This window comes from Lagenorhynchus albirostris, chromosome 10 (assembly GCF_949774975.1).
Source record: "Lagenorhynchus albirostris chromosome 10, mLagAlb1.1, whole genome shotgun sequence".
NCBI lineage: Eukaryota > Metazoa > Chordata > Mammalia > Artiodactyla > Delphinidae > Lagenorhynchus > Lagenorhynchus albirostris.
The window spans coordinates 40833364-40852310 of NC_083104.1; the positions used below are offsets into that span (position 1 = coordinate 40833364).

General features: G+C 41.3%; 1 protein-coding gene across 2 annotated transcripts in view; it reads left to right on the forward strand.

Moving 5' to 3' along the window:
• SETD2 (SET domain containing 2, histone lysine methyltransferase) overlaps positions 1–18328 on the forward strand; it is an 84795-nt gene extending 66467 nt beyond the window's left edge. For both annotated transcript variants that reach the window (XM_060162119.1, XM_060162120.1), the window contains 6 exons: positions 3073–3207; positions 5397–5536; positions 9111–9222; positions 15110–15190; positions 17050–17151; positions 17501–18328. In XM_060162119.1, coding sequence (XP_060018102.1) covers positions 3073–3207; positions 5397–5536; positions 9111–9222; positions 15110–15190; positions 17050–17151; positions 17501–17662 — 732 coding nt within the window. In that variant the 3' untranslated portion in view covers positions 17663–18328. The remainder of the gene's footprint in view (positions 1–3072; positions 3208–5396; positions 5537–9110; positions 9223–15109; positions 15191–17049; positions 17152–17500) is intronic.
• The last annotated feature ends 619 nt before the right edge of the window (positions 18329–18947 follow it).

Genomic DNA, 18947 nt, shown 5'->3' on the forward strand with positions numbered 1-18947 from the left:
AAAATTAGAAGCAGAGCCTGAAGATGTGACTGAACTGCTACAGTCTCATGATAAAACTTGAATGGATGAGGAGTTACTTCTTATGGATGAGCAAAAAAGAAAGTAGTTTCTTGAGATGGAATCTACTCCTGGTAAAGAGGCTGTGAAGATTGTTGAAATGATATCAGAGGATTTAGAATATTACATATATTTAGTTGATAAAGCAGAGGCAAGTTGAAGAAGATTGACTCCAATTTTGAAAGCAGTTCTACTGTGGGTAAAATGCTATCAAATAGCATCACGTACTCTAGAGAAATGGTGAAAGGAAGAGTCAGTCAGTGTGGCAAAAGCTTCATTGTCTTATTTTAAGAAATTGCCACAGCCACCCAGTCAGCAGCCATCAACATCGAGGCCAGACCCTCCACCAGCAGACAGACATGACTCTCTGAAGGCTCAGAGGATGGTCAGCATTTTTAAGCAGTAAAGCATTTTTAAATTAAGGTATGTACATTGTTTTTTAGACCTAATGTTACTGTACACTTAATAGAGTCCACTATAGTGAAGCATGACTTTTATATGTGCTGGGAAACCAAAATATTCATGTGATTCACTTTTTATTGCAATATTCACTTTATTGCATGTTCTGAAACTGAACCCACAATATCTCTGAGGTACACCTGTAGTAGGAAATGAGGTCAAGGCCTTGGGGAGGAACAAGACGGTCAGGGCTTTGTGAGGATTTGGGCTGTTAGTCTGAATAATGTGAAAATCCACTGGAGCAGTCACAGCGGACTGGCGTGATTTGACGTATTTTAAGAGACTCGCTCTGGTTGCTCTGGGTGAAGAGATCGTGGGAGTCAAGGGCAGAAGTAGGGAGATCAGTTAAAAGACTGTTGAGTAATCTAGGCAAGAGAATATGGCCACTTATACTGGAATAGTAGAAGGAGAGATGTAAGAAATGATCAGATTTTATTTTTATGTATGTGTATATATATATATATATATACATACACACACATATATATAAACTCATACGTACAGATAGACGTGCACATGTACATACATATATAAAAAATGCAGAGCCAACGGAATTTGCCGATAGATTAGGAGAGTGGGTCAGGAAGAAATTAAATTTGGGATTCGTTACAGTATCTGGTGTTTGGCTTAGTGGGTTGGGAAAATTCCAGTTTATCCATCTGCCCTCTTCAGCCTCCCAGAAACTGTTTCTACTCAGAATCAGGGTTACCAGCACATACGTGTTAACCTCCTACATGCACAGTAACTTGCCTCTTGAGGATGCTTCCTTCTGGGTGTCGGCCCTTAGAAACTTTCTTGGAAACTTAACTTTCCAGATAGATTGGTGATCATAGAATAGAGCCCAGTTAGATATGTTTTGTTTTATGGTTTATTTTATCAGAGTTAAAGGAGAACTTTAAGAATTATTTATATTTTACCTTTAGAGTATGCTTTTTAATTTTTTAAGCAGTATTTGGTCATCTTTGTTGCTAATACTTCTTTGGTACTGACTTCTGATTCAGTATTGTCTGGTTATATGTCAGTATTGAAAAGTGTTTTGGATTTAATCAGATTTCAGGCTTTGGGGCAGGAGTTAGGTGAGGAGATAAATTTCTACAAAATTTTTGATGTTGCACATATTTCCCATCTTGTATCCAAATACCTAGAGATGAAAATATTTCTGAGGTATACATTTTTCTCTCAGCTTTGTGATACTATTCTGACAATTCTGCTTTGACAGTTAGCATTGAATCTGGTTTATGATAATGTGTAGATTAAGCTGTTTGCAATACTGAATCAAGTATTGTATTCTTCCTCTTTCTGTGTGTCTTCTCAGTAATTATTCATCCAGAAATCTGCCAGGCAGCTACATTTACCTATTCAGACTCCTTGGGTCTTTACTGGTATCATTTGGAATAATTATATTTTGATTATATTTTGTATTTTGAGTACTTATCAATTAATACTTCTGAATCATTTTACCTGATAGAATCTCAGTTTATAGGGTCAAAATCTGTCCTTAAATACGTATCTGTTCAGCTCCTTGGTAGTCATCACCTTTTAACAAAACAAGGTTGTTTTCAGGGCTTCTTGCCACTTCTTTAAACAGTTTTTCTATCGTAATTTCAGAGTATGTTTGAGTCCTAGCTAGCCATGGTACTTATTTGTTATATAACTCCAGGTGTGGGAGATACACCCACCTCTGATGGTGGTCAGGATTGAGTGAGATAATATATGCAAAAGGACTTTTCTGCTTGATAAAGCACTATATATAAATCAGTGTGTCATAAGGATTTTAGATATATTGAATTCCGCTGTCTTTCTTATAGAAGCCTACAAAAAGCTAGAAAACTAGTTTAAAATTTGATCACCTTCAGCTTCCTCTACTGTGGATCACTCCTTTTGACCTTTTCCAATCAAAACAAGCTGTTAGGGCTTCCCTGGTGGTGCAGTGGTTGGGAGTCCACCTGCCGATGCAGGGGACACGGGTTCGTGCCTTGGTCCGGGCGGATCCCACATGCCGCGGAGCAGCTGAGCCCGTGAGCCATGGCCGCTGAGCCTGCGCATCCGGAGCCTGTGCTCTGCAACGAGAGAGGCCACAGCAGTGAGAGGCCTGCATACTGCAAAGAAACAAAACAAAACAAAACAAGCTGTTAGTTATTAGGAGTTGGTAGTTAAAACGCTCTCTGTAAAGAGCATTGTGTGGAGCTCTTTCTCAGGTATCCTAGGAGTAGCACTTCAGTTGTTATTCAAGTCTCATTGAAGCCAAACAATTAGACAGGTTTCATGAGTACTCCACCCCACCCCCATCCCCGCCTCCGCCTCAAAAAAGTTTTCTAACTTTTTATGATAAAGTAAAATCAAAGTAAGTAAATGACTAGGGAATTATTCAAAAAAGAAAAAAAGAGTTTGAAGTAAAAGATTGTTTTACACATTTGTAGTAAAATATTCACATTTAAAGTTAAAAAAAAATTAATGGGTGTATCTTCCAATAAGATTTGTCAACTTGGAAGTCAGATACTGCTTATTAAGAACTAGAAAACTATAAATTGTGAATTTCTTCATTTTATCTTTTAGAGTTATGCCCAGCCAAGTCTTCAGTACATCCAGGGACAACAGATTTTCACAGCTCACCCACAAGGAGTGGTGGTACAGCCAGCCACAGCCGTGACTACAATAGTTGCACCAGGGCAGCCTCAGCCCTTACAGCCAGTAAGAAATATTTTGGTTGCTAAAACTCTCCTTGGCTACCTACCTTATCTTTAGAAAGATTACTTTTTGTTTGGTTTAGTTAGGGGGTTTTTTACTCCTTTTTTGTTTGTTTGTTTTTTATAAAAATTTTTGTAGTCTCCAATTTCACTCAAGTGCCTGTGGACCCTGAGGGAGCACTACACGACAGTGCTGTCAATTAAAAAAAATTCTGTGGAACTTACAACTATGTTAATTTATATGTACTTTGCCCTTAGGATCCTTTTTATTTGTAATTTAAACTGACTGATCTTGTATTCTTACACTTTGCTATGAATTTCTGAAGTAATAGTTTTCTAGACTAGCTCCATCATTATTTATGGAGAACTAGACTATGATACTGTACTGAGGGCTAGAGATATAAAATTGAATGATATAGTTCACTTTACATGTTGTACAATATATATTGAAAGAAGCTTTTGGTATTCTGCCACCTGTGTAGAAGGATATGATGAAATCTTGATGAAATGCTGTTTTTAGATGAAATGGGAAATAGGAGCTGGCACTAGAAGCAGTTGAGAAACTAAACATGAACAAATTAGCAGGTTAGAATACTGACATTTCCAGAGAAGGCTCTTGTTGCATTCTGGTGGCTTTCGATAAGTAGGGCAGTCGGTGGAGATGGAGTAAAAAGACTACATGTGAAACACTTAGAAATAAGACAGTGTGTATGGCAGGTATTTGAGGGCTTGCCGTGAATTGGGTCCTTCTAGGCATTTTGAAAACAAACGTAAAATTCCATTCCTGTGCTTAAAAGCTGACATTCCAGTAAGAGAGATGAGGATCACAATAAATAATACTAAAAGTAGTCAGCGTTTAGTGTCATGAAATATGCAGATAGAATTTTAGGAGGGGAAAAAATTATTCCCAAATTGGAGAAGGATTGGTAATCTAGTAGATATTGAATAATTTGGAATATTCTTAAGTGACACGAAAGCTTAGGGGAAAGAGATCACCTTATAGGCTAGATAGAGGACTACAGGAATGGAGGAAGTGGAACTTAAGTGGGGCCAACAAAAAGCAGCTCTGTGAAGTAAGGCTTGGGGGGGTATGCACAAAGCAGCAATGCTCAGAGACTTAGGTTTGCTTAAAAGTGGCCATGTTTTATCTGAGCCTGGGATCTTAGGTTCCTCTTTAACTGCTCAAGCAAAGGTAAAGTTGGAAATTTTTTTCTTTATTAACTGGATTACATAGAATGAACAATTAAGAGTATATATCCTTATCATGATTATATTATCAGTTTACTAGAGCTACTTTAACAAAATACCACAGACTACGTAGCTTAACTAACAGAAATTTATTTTCTCATAGTCTCGGAGCCTGCAGGTCTAAAATCAACGTGTCGGCAGGTTTGCTGTCTCCTGAGGCTGCTCCTGTTTTGCAGATGGCTGCTTTCTCACTGTGCCCTCACCTGGTCTTTTCTCTGCACACATTCCCTGATGCCTCTTCCACTTCTTATAAGGACACCAGTCCTGTTGCATTAGGGCCGCACTCTCGAGACCTCATTTAACCTTAATTACCTATTTAAAGGTGCTGTCTTCAAATACAATCGCATTGGGGGTTAGGGCTTCATATGAATTTGGGGGAAGCACAATTCAGTTTATAACAGTGATTATGAAGTTTTTATGTTTTTCAAAATGTGGCATTAAATTTTTAAAAGCTATTTATTTAGAAAATTTTTTTCAATTAAACTGAAAAACAAGCTTTTCACCCATTTCTATATTTTTAAAATATAAATATGAGGTTTCAAACATACAAAAAATATATAATGGATAAATGTTAACATTTTATCATATTTGCTTCTATCTAAAGCCCATTCAGCTAATTGGTATCTTGGAGTTGGTTATATGCCATTTAGCATTGGTTTTTTTAAGGTTGAAAAATATTGTTCTACATAATGAGCTGCTGAATATTTTTAAATATGGTGTATTGGATGGTGAACTCGAAGCCTGCTGTGAATTTTCTGATAGATCCCTAAAGCTCTTCATATACACTGTCTCTGATCATTTCCCAGATTGTACCTTTACTTTTAATCTTTTTTTAAAAGAAGAGGAAGATGTATGTTTTTACATACTGCTTAAGTAGACTATTTTTGTCCTTCTCAGCCAGATTAAAAGAAATGTCACTGATCAAGAACTTGTGTGTCTTTTTAGCCTGAAATGGTTGTGACAAATAATCTCTTGGATTTACCACCCCCATCTCCTCCCAAACCAAAAACCATTGTCTTACCTCCCAACTGGAAGACAGCCCGAGACCCAGAAGGGAAGATTTACTACTACCATGTGATCACAAGGTAAGAAGAGCTGTCTGAGCATTCCCAAATCAGCTTTCAGTTGGTCAAAGAAGCTGCCACTGTAAGGGGAGTTTTATGGTTATAGACTTGTTATTAGCTGTTAACTGTGCCTGAGGGCTGCTGGTTTTCCAGAATCCCATCATAAATGTTATGACATACTTTAGACTTTGGTCCTTTTTAGGTATGTTCTGGTGTTTTTAATCTGCAAGACTCTTGGAGAAAACTAAGGAATTTATTTTATTTATTTATTTGGTTGCGCCAGGTCTTAGTTGCAGCAGGTGGGCTCCTTAGTTGAGGCATGTGAACTCTTAGTTGCAGCATGTGGGATCTGGTTCCCTAACTAGGGATTGAACTGGGGCCCCCTGCGTTGGGAGCGTGGAGTCCCAACCACTGTGCCACCAGGGAAGTCCCAAACTAAGGAATTTTTTAGAAAATGGTAATGACTTCATCTAACATTGTAGATAATCAGAGGTCGTGGGCAAACCTTTTCTGTAAAAGGCCAGATAATAAATACTTTAGGCTTTGCTTGCCAAACATTCTTTGTCACAACTGTTCAGTTCTCCTATTGTTGTGTAAGCAGCCATAGACAATACATAAATGAATGGGTATGTCTCTGTTCCAGTAAAACTTTATTTGGTTCATGAGCCATAGTTTGATGACTCCTGCAATTTATATAAAAAACCTGATATATCTTTTTCTTAGAATTAAACATATATTTTAGGCAGATAGCTTTATGTGAATATATGTGTTTTCTGTGTGTGTATGTATGTATTCATTGATATATAATGTGAGTTATTGGGGTGCATGTTTTGTCATCTGCTTTGTTTACCAATCTATTTATAGAACTTTCTGTACCAATTAATGAAAAACTACATTATTTTTAATACTTGCTTATTTGTTGCAGGGCTCAGCAAACTATGTCAATGGGCTACTTGTTTTGGTAAATAAAGTTTTTTTGGAACACAGCCACACCCATTTATTTAGGAATTGTTGATGGCTACTTTCATACTCCAATGACAGTAGACTAGTTGTGACAGAGATCATTTGGTCCACAAGGTCAAGGGTATTTACTCTCTGATCCTTTATAGAAGAAGTTTGCCTAAACCCTGCTCTTCTGTATGGCTATACCAAATTTTGTTTAACCCACCCTGATTGATGGATTTTCACTATTTTATATATAACTCTAAACCTGGACATCCTTACAGACACTAATACTAATCTTACTGCCTTCTTCAGGCAGATTCTTAGAGGCAAAATATTTGATCAAAAGAGATACACATTTTAAGTTGATAAGTATTGTCAGCTTACCATTAAAAAAAAACATACCAATTTAGACTCCCACAAAAGGTACACAAAAGTGCCTTTTTCTTCATGTAGGTTCTTTAACTCATGTAAAATAGTAGATGAGAAATCTTATTTTTATTTTCAATTATTTTTGAGATGGAACGTCTTCATTAGATTATTGGCTATTTGTATCTTTTGTGAATTGCTTGTTTGGGGCATCTACCCATTTTCTGTCAGCATTGTTAATCTGTTTATCAAGAATATTGCAGGGCTTCCCTGGTGGTGCAGTGGTTGAGAGTCCGCCTGCCGATGCAGGGGACGTGGGTTTGTGCCCTGGTCCGGGAGGATCCCACATGCCGCGGAGCGGCTGGGCCCATGAGCCATGGCCACTGAGCCTGCGCATCCGGAGCCTGTGCTCCGCAACGGGAGAGGCCACAACAGTGAGAGGCCCGCGTATCGCCAAAAAAAAAGAATATTGCAAATGTTTTTGTTTGTAATGTCTTGTGACGTGAAGAAGTTAAAAATTTCATGCAGTCAAATATTTTCCCTTTATGTATTCTACTTAGAAAGGTCTTCATTATTCCCATAAAAATACCTTTATAAAACAAGCCCTTGGGACTTCCCTGGTGGCACAGTGGTTAAGAATCCCCCTGCCAGTGCAGGGGATACGGGTTTGATCCCTGGTCCGGGAAGATCCCACATGCCGTGGAGCAGCTAAGCCTGTGTGCCACAACTACTGAGCCTGCACTCTAGAGCCCGCACGCCACAACTAATGAGCCCACACGCCACAACTACTGAGGCCTGCATGCTCTAGGGCCCGTGTGCCGCAACTACTGAGCCCACGTGCTGCAACTACTGAATCCCGCATGCCTAGAACCTGTGCTCCACAACAAGAGAAGCTACTGCAATGAGAAGCCCGCTTGCCGCAACTAGAGAAAGGCCGCGCGCAGCAATGAAGACCCAATGCAGCCAAAAAAAAACCAAAGAAACAAGCCCATGTTATGCTGCCGACTGGAAGTTGTGACTTTAAAAACCATTGTCTGCAAATTTTACCAGAACTTTGTTTTTTCAATACCAAAGCAAGCTTTATAATGGACTATCACTTTTCAAAAAAAAAAAAAATTATATTTCTTACTTATGTGTGTAATTTTTCCATCTTTTTTTCAAGGTTTTCCTTAGCTAGCACCTAAGAGCATAATACCTCCTGTTTAATTCCCATAATAAAACCCACCGCTGCTTGTGCTTCTTTGATTACAATAGAAATCTTGAGCCCATTTTATAATTAGTTCTGTCGGTCAGAGATAAACCTACTTTCATAATCATCTGCAAAACTAATTTACATCAAATGCCTTTAATGTTGCTAACTAAAGATTGCTGTGGTAGGAAAGCACAAGACTGTAATGGCAGGATAGACCTGTCAGATATGTCGCTAGCTTCTTGGAGGCTTTTGACGTTTTAAGTGATTCCCCTTAGAGCATTTCCTGTGACAGCTGACTTCTGACTCCTGAATAGAATTTCCTTACTTCCACATGTTACTTCACAGGTCTAGCTTTAAAAACAAAACAAAAACAAAACCATCTTTGCCTGCTAACTTTCAAAACAGCCATAAACATGCAATGAGGGAATTCCCTGGTCGGGAGCTAAGATCCTCAAGAGCTATGCGGTGTGGCCAAAAAAAAAAAGTATGCAAAGAGTTAATGTGGTTGAACTCTTTTTTTGTAGCCAGCTGAAAATATTTTTAGCAGAGGGCACAAGTTTTTAACCTGTACATCTTTTCCATGCTGTAAGTCATCAAGCCAGAGGAGCAAAACTACAAACAAGAAGACTCCTAAGGCAAGGAACGGTTTTCTCACATGATCAAGGATTGTGAGGAGGGTGTTGTGATTTATTTTACTTTGCTCCAGGTACATGCTAGGTACAATCATGATTGATCACCTGCATAGGGGTGGCATAGGCAGGCACCTACTCCATGTACTTTCCTTAGACTTTGCTGAATCCTGTTTTCAGGACTTTAATAGTCAGGTGAGAGACAAAGATGTTTGGTTTTACTGTTGTCTTTGATACCCAGCAAATGTTGCCACAGCGTTGGCTACAGAAGTACAGTGGGCTAAAAACAATGTATGTCTATGGGATAGAATCATTGCTGCTGGGAAGAATCTCTCTGTCTTATGGAGCTGACTTGTTCTGTTTCATTGCATGTTGTATATTATGTATATATGAGCAGAGATACCTATGCCAGAGTTCTCTGTTTTCTGGCCATGACAGCATGGCTGTTCTTACCTTCTTCTAGGCAGACTCAGTGGGATCCTCCTACTTGGGAAAGCCCAGGAGATGATGCCAGCCTTGAGCATGAAGCTGAGATGGACCTGGGAACCCCAACATATGATGAAAATCCCATGAAGGTGAGTGTGGCTTACAGATATGTTTCCTGATCATTTGGGATTCTTTGTCTTCTCATTTTGTAGAGTCAGTAGCCATGTTATCTTGGAATTCTATTTTTCTTATTGTTCTGGAGAATTATGCATATAAAAAAATGCTTGGGGGTGGTAGGACGTCCAAACAATACAGAAGTACAGTATATAGAACAAAAAATAAAAGCTCTTAATTTCTATTTAGTTGCTCTCCTTTCATCATACTTCCCTCTCCGGAGATAAATACTGTTAACTATTTAGTGCACAGGTTCTCAACCAAGAGCAGTTTTGCTCCTCGGGAGACTTTTGATAATATTTGGAGACATTTTTGGTTGTTACAGCTGTGGAGATGCTACTAGCTTCTAGTGTGTACAGAGGCCAGAGAAGCCACTAAACATCTTAGAGTGCACAGGATAATCCCCCACAACAAAGAACTGGCCCAAATGTCAGTAGTGCCAAAGTTGCAAAACCTTGCTTTGTTGTATGTTCTTCCAGACCTTTATGGAAAACACACACAGATGTTTTTCTTTCTTTTCATTCTAAACATACAAATAGAATCATAGTATTCTTATTCCATTATAACTTCCTTTAATATATCTTAGCTCTTTCCCTGTAGATTACAGCATTCTTCTTAATGTTATGTTTCTTTTAAATGTGTTTTTTCTGTTTAACTGCAGTCTTTCTTCGTTTGCTTTAATGTCTTGCCATTTTGGGATTGGTGGGTCTGGAAAGAAGTTAAACTGGTTGCATTAAAACCTCACCAAAGGGGCTTCCCTGGTGGCGCAGTGGTTGAGAGTCCGCCTGCCAATGCAGGGGACACGGGTTCGTGCCACGGTCTGGGAAGATCCCATATGCAGCGGAGCGGCTGGGCCCGTGAGCCATGGCCGCTGAGCCTGCACGTCCGGAGCCTGTGTTCCACAACAGGAGAGGCCACAGCAGTGAGAGGCCCGCGTACCGCAAAAAAAAAACCTCACCAAAAAAGTATAACTGGGCCCCCCCTTTTTTTAAGATTTGCAACTGAGATATTTTACTCTGGAAATACTATTCTAGAGTAAAGCGAAAGAGAGCTTATTCCTCGTCTCTCCTTCTAACAAGAGAGTAATCGGGATTAGAGGTCATGTGAATCAGTGTGACTCTCAATGCTTGAATTAAAAATTTTTATCCTTTTCCACTTGGAACAGGACTCACTGTCTCCAAGGATGTGGTGTCTTGAATGAAATCAAAGACAATATATCTATGCTCTAAGATTTGAATAGTATTTAATTTTGAAAATAAGAGACACTTAACTAGTTAAGTCAGTGGAAAGAGGTGGAAGAGGGAACGAAGGAATGGGAATGAGAAGGAAAGTGGAAACAAATCCATACCTCCTTTTATATTTTATTCACTTTGGGGGAAATGTTTTTCTTTCTTCAGCATTATATTTAGCATTCCTTTAGTCTGAACAATTTCCTTTTTTTTTTTTTTATAAATTCTATCCACTATTTTAAAAATTTATTTGGCTGCGTCAGGTCTTAGTTGCAGCACGTAGGAATCTTCCCGTTAAGGCGTGCGAGCTCTTCGTTGCAGTGCATGGGCTTCTCTCTAGTTATGGCACGTGGGCTCAGTAGTTGCGGTTTGCGGGCTTAGTTGCCCCGTGGCATGTGGGATCTTAGTTCCCTGACCAGGGATTGAACCTGTGTCTCCTTCAGTGGAAGGCGGATTCTTAACCACTGGACCACCAGGGAATTCCCAGTCTGAAGAATTTCCTTTAATACTTTGAGTATTTCAGGTCTAATTGTGATGAGCTGTCTCATTTTTGTTTGTCTGAAAAGGTCCTTATATACCTCTTTTTCTTAATATATTTTATTTTCAGACAGTTTTAGGTTCCCTTTAAATTTGAGCAGAAAGTACAGAGTTTCCATACACCCCCTGTCATCACACATGCATAGCGTTCTCCACTATCAACAGCCTGCCGGAGTATGATACATTTATTGCAATCAGTGAATCTACATTATTATCACTCAAAGTCTGTAGTTCACATTAGTGTTCTTGGTATTGTACATTCTGTGGGTTTTGACAAATGTATAATGGCATGTATCCACCATTATCATCTACAGAATAGTTTCACTGCATTGAAAATCTCTGTGCTCCCCCTATTCATCTCATCCTCTCTCCCCGCTTCCCCCCATCCCCATCCCTATCCCTGACAATCTCTGATCTTTTTACTTTCTCCAGTTTTGCCTTTTATAGAATGTCACATATTTGGACTTGTAGCCTTTTCAGATTTGCTTCATTCACCTAGCAATATACATTTAAGGTTCTTGCATGCCTTTTCATGGCTTGGTAGCTCGTTTCTTTTTAGCATTGAATAATATCCCATTGTATTAGATGTGCCACATTTTTATTTATCCATTTACCAGTTGATGGACATTTGGGTTGTTTCCACTCTTTGGCTGTTGTGAATAATGGTATATGAACAATTGTGAACAAATCTTTGGACATACATTTTCAGTTCTCTTGGGTAGATACCTAGGAGTGGAATTGCTGGATCAAAGTTAGACTGTCTCTGTCTAACTTTTTAAGAAACTGTCAAACTGTTTTCTAAAGTTGCTATATCATTGTACATTTCTACTGGCAGTGTATAAAGTTTCTGTGGGAGAGTTTTTATAGAGACAGGTACCTAAGGGGGAAAAAACCCATAACTGTCATGTGCTTCCAGTAAAAAACTATCTGGATGTTCATTCGCTCTCTATCTTAGCTTCTTAGGCTTTTGTCTCTGACTTGTCAGCTTTACCTTTTCTTGTATTTCTAATAAGAAAATATAAATGAAGTCATCTATTTTGTTATTAACCCTTTGATAGTTTATGAAGGAACAAATGAGTTTTGATATTCCAACCAACCTTGCCATGATGCACAAGTCAAAGGCTTGAGGTGTCAGTCTTTGGATTTCTTTCTAGACCGTTGTCTCTATCATTAGGACCTAGTGTGACGTGGATAGCCAGGGACTTATTTGGATCTAACATTCCTAACCAGTTTACTACTGTATTCACCTAGCTAGCATCTCAGACAGGAGAAGGATGCCTGTGGGTTATGTGTTTATTCCTTCTGCTCCAATTTTTTTTTTTCCCATCTTTAGGGCCTTCATTTAGATTTTAAAGCCCTTGGAGATGAAGACTGTAACATTGTAAATTTTCAGTAATTCACAGGCCTTGTGTAAGGTATTACAGATAGAAAGAGAAATAAATCTGAGTACTAATCTTCATGAAGTTCAATCTAAGGAAATAACCACATCTATAAACCAAGAACACAATGGGATAATTGCTGTAGTAGAAGTATGTACAGAATGCTATGGGAGCACAGTGATTAATGGTCTAAGAAAATGCACTAGTGATATGTCACAGAAAACATGATTTTACCTATAGCTAAGGTGAGCAGAAAAGAGGATTCTGGGCAAATAAAGCCGTTTTTGCAAAGGTATAAAGTCAGTACAAGACAGAGCCTATATAGGGAACAATAAAAATAATTTGGTTATGGTAAGAATTTAGATACATATGGGGTAGGTAGTGAGCAAGATAAAAATATGGAAAAGTAGGTCAGATTTAAATTGTCTAAGATCTTGGTGTCCTACCAATGTGATTATTGTATGCTTAAAAGCCAGTGGATGCTTTTAAAGCAGCAAGACAGGCAATCAAATATGTGTTCCTTGAGTGAAACAGGCCCATTTGAAAAGGTGAGATTGGTAGCATTGGAGATCAGATTGAAGAGTATTTTAATAGTTTAGGCAAAGTGAGGAACTAAGAATGGAGATGTTGAAGATGCATGCAAAGGCATCTGAGAGGCATCATTTGGGGCTGAGCAAACAAGTGGATATGGAAGAGGCAAGGAATGGCCTGCCAGTTTCTTGAAAGTGTCGTAGAGATGATTTGTTCCTGTCCTCTCACTTCCTGCACCCCCTCTCCCATGCCTCATTTGACAAACTAAGGTGTGGTATATAGTGCCTGATCTAGAACCAAACTGAAATTATTTTGCTCTTTTTGTTAGCAAAGGTGGCGGCAACTTCAAAACAGAATATACTGAGTTTTTATTATTTTCAAGGATCTTTCTTTCTTAACCTTTTAATTGGTGTGTACCAGGTTCGTGTGTTGCAGAATTTAGGTTGAATCATGTGTAGTGTTTCTGATACCTCAACAACTTCTGGACCAGGAAAGCTCCTAGAGAGAGCTCAGGGGATTGTGTGTTTTTAAAGCCCTACAACCTCACCAAGTCAGAGATTAAATTAGAAATGCACTGGAATTATTTAGCTTTCTGAACACATACCCCGTTCAGAGGGAAGCAGAACATTCCTGTCTACACAGTGCCCTCACTGAGAGCCTGGCCTCCTCTATAGGAGCCAGAGCCTTGAGATCATTGTTATACCTTAAGGGGCTTTCTGTACTCATTGCTGCTGCTACTCATTTCTGAGATCCACAAGACAGCAGCTGAGGGTGTGTTGAAATTACCTTGGCTTATTCAGGCAATTCTTGATCCCATGCTACATGAGGTCTTATTGTGAAGCACAGCTACACTCTCTACTGCTAGAAAAAATAACCACAAAATCTCAAAGCAAAACATTTGAAAACAGTTATTTGCATTTTGTTTCCTAAAACCAGAGGTAGAATCTGTATGTTCTTTCTACCCTGCCCTCCCTTTCCTGCTGCCACAGCCACAGAAAGAAAGTTGAAAAGTAGAAAATATGCAAAGCTTTTATAACAAGTCAGGGAAAGCTGATGTATAGAAGCCCAGAAGCCAGGGGAGTGCCACCTTTCTCTGGAGCCAGTCCAGAGCAGAGGGAGTTGAACAGTCCCTTCATCACCAGCACCTTCATACTGTTTCTGGAAAGAGAGGAATCAGAAGTGGGGGTAGGTTGAAAAAATTTTGTGCTCTAAGCAGCTAGCAAAAAAATGAAGTACCTGTAATGCCAACTGCTTCTACATCCATCTGAAGTGAGTTGCATTCAAAGGGGAATGCTCATAATCTTTTCCATGGAGAAGTACATTTACTAGGAAGGGGCTTGATGACTGGTGGTGAGCAAAGGTATGGGGAGGTGGCCTTGCATGCCAGGTGCTCTGAATGCCAGGGCTGCTGACCTCTCACCTCTCAGCAGTGCCTAATCAGGCAGGGGGCGCGGGGCAGGGGGACTGGCAGCCTCCCCCTTGCAGTGCTGGAAGGGAGCATTCCTAGGTTTGTCATCATCTTTAGCATCTTGGGACAGAGTATCTTCTGTCTTAGGATCTACTCATCTGTTCACTGACTTGCATGACCCTCATCTCCTCCCCCGCAACACCTTGATACCTCTTTAGTGTTTCCATTCCTGAACCGAGGATACCAACCTTTAAGGAGCCTCTCTTGCATGCTGAGACTGTCTCCTACAGTCTAGGGGACTTGGATGAGGAGCATGGTATTTAGACCATGGTTGTGTGGCTAAATCATTTTGCCTTTGTCCAGGAGTCCTAGGATGTCAGAGACAGGAGAGGTGGAGCCCGTTGAGTCTGGGCCTCTCTTGACAGTGTGGGATACTGCAGCTCAGAACAGGGACCTGAGTGGTCCAAATCACACAGCACATTTCTCTGCAGAGAAGGTGACCCTGAAACAAATGTTTAACTACATCAAGGATGTAGCTTTCACTTAGGGTAGAGAATTAGAACTTGGTTTATAGGAGCGAGGCCAGTGCCAGATGACAAGATTTAAACATGAAGTGAGAGTGGTAACAGCAGCTAAGTTGACTCCAGGCCATGTCCCTTTAAGATTCTAATACCAAGAGTCAGGCATCCCAATTGCGGGAAAGAAGGGAGGTTCTCGAAGAGCAGGGCATCACTGACCTGACCTCTCATTCCCACACTGTGGTGTTTTCCATTTCTAGACCTCAAAAAAGCCTAAGACAGCAGAAGCAGACACCTCCAGTGAGCTGGCTAAGAAAAGCAAAGAAGTATTCAGAAAAGAGGTAAGGTTTGGTGGGATGTGGACACTACATTCTGAAGGCTTAAACTGAGACCCTTTCTTTCTCATCCTAAGTGTGCACAGCTGTTTGTAGTACTAGGTGGCCCTGCCTTTGGGTGTTCCTTTGCTTCTGTGATTGGACTGTGTAGTTGTTATGTGATGACATATTGGTATGGTCCTTTACAGTGGGATAATAAGCACTTTCATATCCATTATATCATTTTATCCCCACAACATCGCGTGAGGTAGGCAAGACCGGAATTGTAATTCCTCTTATGCTGGTGGAGGAGCTCTTGAGGTTTAGAGAAGGCAAGCTCTGGACAGAAGACTTGAACTCGGGCCTCTGGCTCAAAGTCCGTTTCTTTTTCTGTGATATCTCATTTGGTGGCTGCCTAATCCTCAAGTGATTGGGAGAAAGCAGCTCGTCTTTATGCTGCTGGAAGTGCAGTACAGCTCTCAGGACACTAACCTTTTCTGCCTCAGGGCATCCAGATTCTAAACTCCAGTCTTTGTTCACCGAGGGGGCTCATAGTCTGTTGGAGGAGGTAGACCTGTAAATAAGTAATGGCATTAAAAAAAAAAAAAAAAAAAGTAATGGCAGCTGTGTGAGGAATGTGCCATGATAGGGCTTTGGAGGTCTCTGTTCTGGGTGTCAGGAAAGGCTCTTGAGTCAGGGGTAGGAATTAGCCAGATAGATCAGGAGGGTTGTAATTCAGGCAGTAGAGTGTACAGAGGCAGAAGAAGGCGTCATCCCTTTCAGGGAATCTGTGGGCTGTAGCACCCGGTATGTGAGGGGTGTTGGAAGATGAGGCTGCACAGTATTGTGCTGCTTGGTACTGTGAGTTGCAGGGAGTATTGCAGGATTTTAAGCTGGGAATAATGAAATCCCCTATTTTATTTGGGGAAGTGGATTGAGGGGAGAGAGTATGGAAACAGGAGACCACAGAAGAATTTTGAGTAAAAGCCTTCTCTAGAGTTAAAACTTAAGTTTCTCACTGTCCCTTTGTGATTATTGGCATTTCAGCCCAGCCAACTAGCAGCTGTTTATTTAGTGCCTACCTTGTGATATAGCCTTGTTCTTTGAATGTCTGAAGACTCACTGACTTTCAGGGATGGGTAGACCCTGTTCATGGTGCTCCCTGGTGAGTGGCTATCACTCACCTCCTCGCTCCCTTTTTCCCCTGGGGTCAACTTTGTGGCTTAGCGCCACAAATACTTCCAGAAATCCTGTGCCTGGATCTCTTTTGAGAGCCACTGGGTAGGACAGACACTACAGAGATAGCTCAGGAGGACATGGGAATTTGTGTATTGAAAAGGGTCTTAACCCAGATGTTCTCCAACCAGCTGCCATATCATGTGTCCCTCTGCTTCACATTGATGTAGTATGAATCAAATGAAGTGCAACACTTACAGAATCTAAGTAGCCTTCAGTAACAAAATGCCTGCATTTCCTGGAGTCACTGAGCCTCCTGGTAGCACAGAAAGGCCCTCTCTGCCCTGCCTCCAGGGGCCAGAGAATTTAGCTACAGTCTCTTTATGCCAAGAACATGAGATTTGTTAGCTGAAATCTGGGGCTGCCATGAGATTCAGCATGGAGTCCTGCTGCTCTGTCCCTCCATCTGCAAGTGAGGCTTGCTAAGTCCATCCAAGGGAGCCCTTTCCCTCTTGAGGCTGATCCAGGATTCTTTTCTCTTATACCCCACTGGCATACTGGCATTCTTCTGTCCACAACAGCTAGTGTGAGTGAGGGAAAGGGAAGGATTGGCTGGCTCGGCTTACTGCCTATTCTAAGTATTTCCTCAGTACAACTTTCTTGCCTTCTCTGGACTGTTGAGCAGTGTGCTCTTCTCCCCATACCTGTAGATGTCCCAGTTCATCGTCCAGTGCCTGAACCCTTACCGGAAACCTGACTGCAAAGTGGGAAGAATTACCACAACTGAAGATTTCAAACACCTAGCTCGCAAGGTATTCCCCCCTGCTTGTGGTCTGACAATGTTCTGGGAAAACTATACCTTCCTAGAAGGCCCCTTTCATCATAAAAAGTGAGTTTTCCTTGACACATGCCCAGGCTGGAGACCCAGGAACAGAGGGGGAAGGTTTGGGAAGAGAGGGTACCCTACTTGATGGTAGCGGTTCTCTGAGAGCTGAGCTTCCCCTTTCTGGTGATCCCAGCACCAGCCTGCCCCAACCTCCCCCTCCAGTTCACCTCCCAGTCTTTGTGAGAAGGGGCCCGAGGCAGCAGACTGGCCTTCCCCCCTCAAATCATTTTCACTCTGATTGGTGGCTGTGATCTCTCTTCCTGTGTCCTGGACAGCTGACTCACGGCGTTATGAATAAGGAGCTGAAGTACTGTAAGAACCCCGAGGACCTGGAGTGCAATGAGAATGTGAAACACAAAACCAAGGAGTACATTAAGAAGTACATGCAGAAGTTTGGGGCTGTTTACAAACCCAAAGAGGACACTGAATTAGAGTGAGCTGCAGGGCCAGGGTGGGAGGACGGGCAAGCTGGTAGGAGAGACTCTGGGGAGAAGAAATCCCGTGGGCCCTCTCTCCCCACCCCACTGTCAGGCCTGTGCTACTGATGACACATCACCCTGGGGAATTCAAACCTGCAGATTTCAACTGAAAGCCACAAAAATGAGCTCCATCTACAATAAGCGGTCCCTGGTTGTGAGCTGTTGGTAGAGGCCATCTGAGGCAAGGGTTTAGGCCCTTGAGACCTTCCCTTCTGAGACCCTGGCCAGGCCTGAGCCCACTCTCAAGCCTGGGTCTCCTCCTTGGCGGTGCTGTCAGCGCACAGACTCATGCGCATCCCCACCCACAACCCCTTACCCTGACGATCTGTATTATATTTTAATGTATATGTGAATATATTGAAAATAATTTGTTTTTTCCTGGTTTTTGGTTTTTGTTTTGCTTTTAAGCCTCTGCGTGCTAGGATCACAGAAGACTTTGTAAGGATGGTTTAAGTTCTCCTGCAAGGTTTAATTTGTTATCATGTAAATATTCCAGAGCAGGCTGCCTTGCGGTTTCGGCCAGCCTTGTGCTATGTTGATAAGATTGATTTACTGCTTAAAATCACTTTACTTTATCCAATTTTTACTGAACTTTTTATGTAAAAAATAAAATCAGTTAAAGAACTTGGCAGGTGTGTTCCCTAAAAGCTAGTCAAGCATATTTGTATATAGTGTTGGCACTGAGAGAAAAGAGGTGGTGGCCATAGGTGTGTGAAGTCCAAAATTAATTCTTGAGATTGGAGTTTATCCCAGGTCTTCCCCACAGGTTCCACTGTGACTGAGGTAGGCATCTTACACACGCATTCCTGAGCAAAGGAAGTGGACCTGCGACCTCTCTGGCGCTGGGCTTCTTTACTTTGGGTAATAAGCCAGTCAAGAGAAAGGCACTTGTCTTCCCCTTTGTACCTTTTGGCTGGTGAAAGGGAATGAACCTCTTCCCTCCAGAGACTTGAGTTCCCAGAGCCCACAGGAATGCTCATTTGATGTTTGGGTTCCCTGACTTCCCACCATGCCTTCTGACACTGGGCTTGGATCCTAGAGGGAGTACCCCGATAAAGGGGTACAGTGCTCAAGTAATGAGAGCAGACATCTTCTGGAGGACACAGCTCAGTGGAGACACACCCCATCCTTGATGGACCAGTTGTCTGGGCAGTGAGAAGGGCCAAAGGTTTCAGGCCAGCCTGGGGCCCAGCCCATCTTTGCAGAGACTGGTACCATCTCTTCCTCACCGGGGTGATTTTGC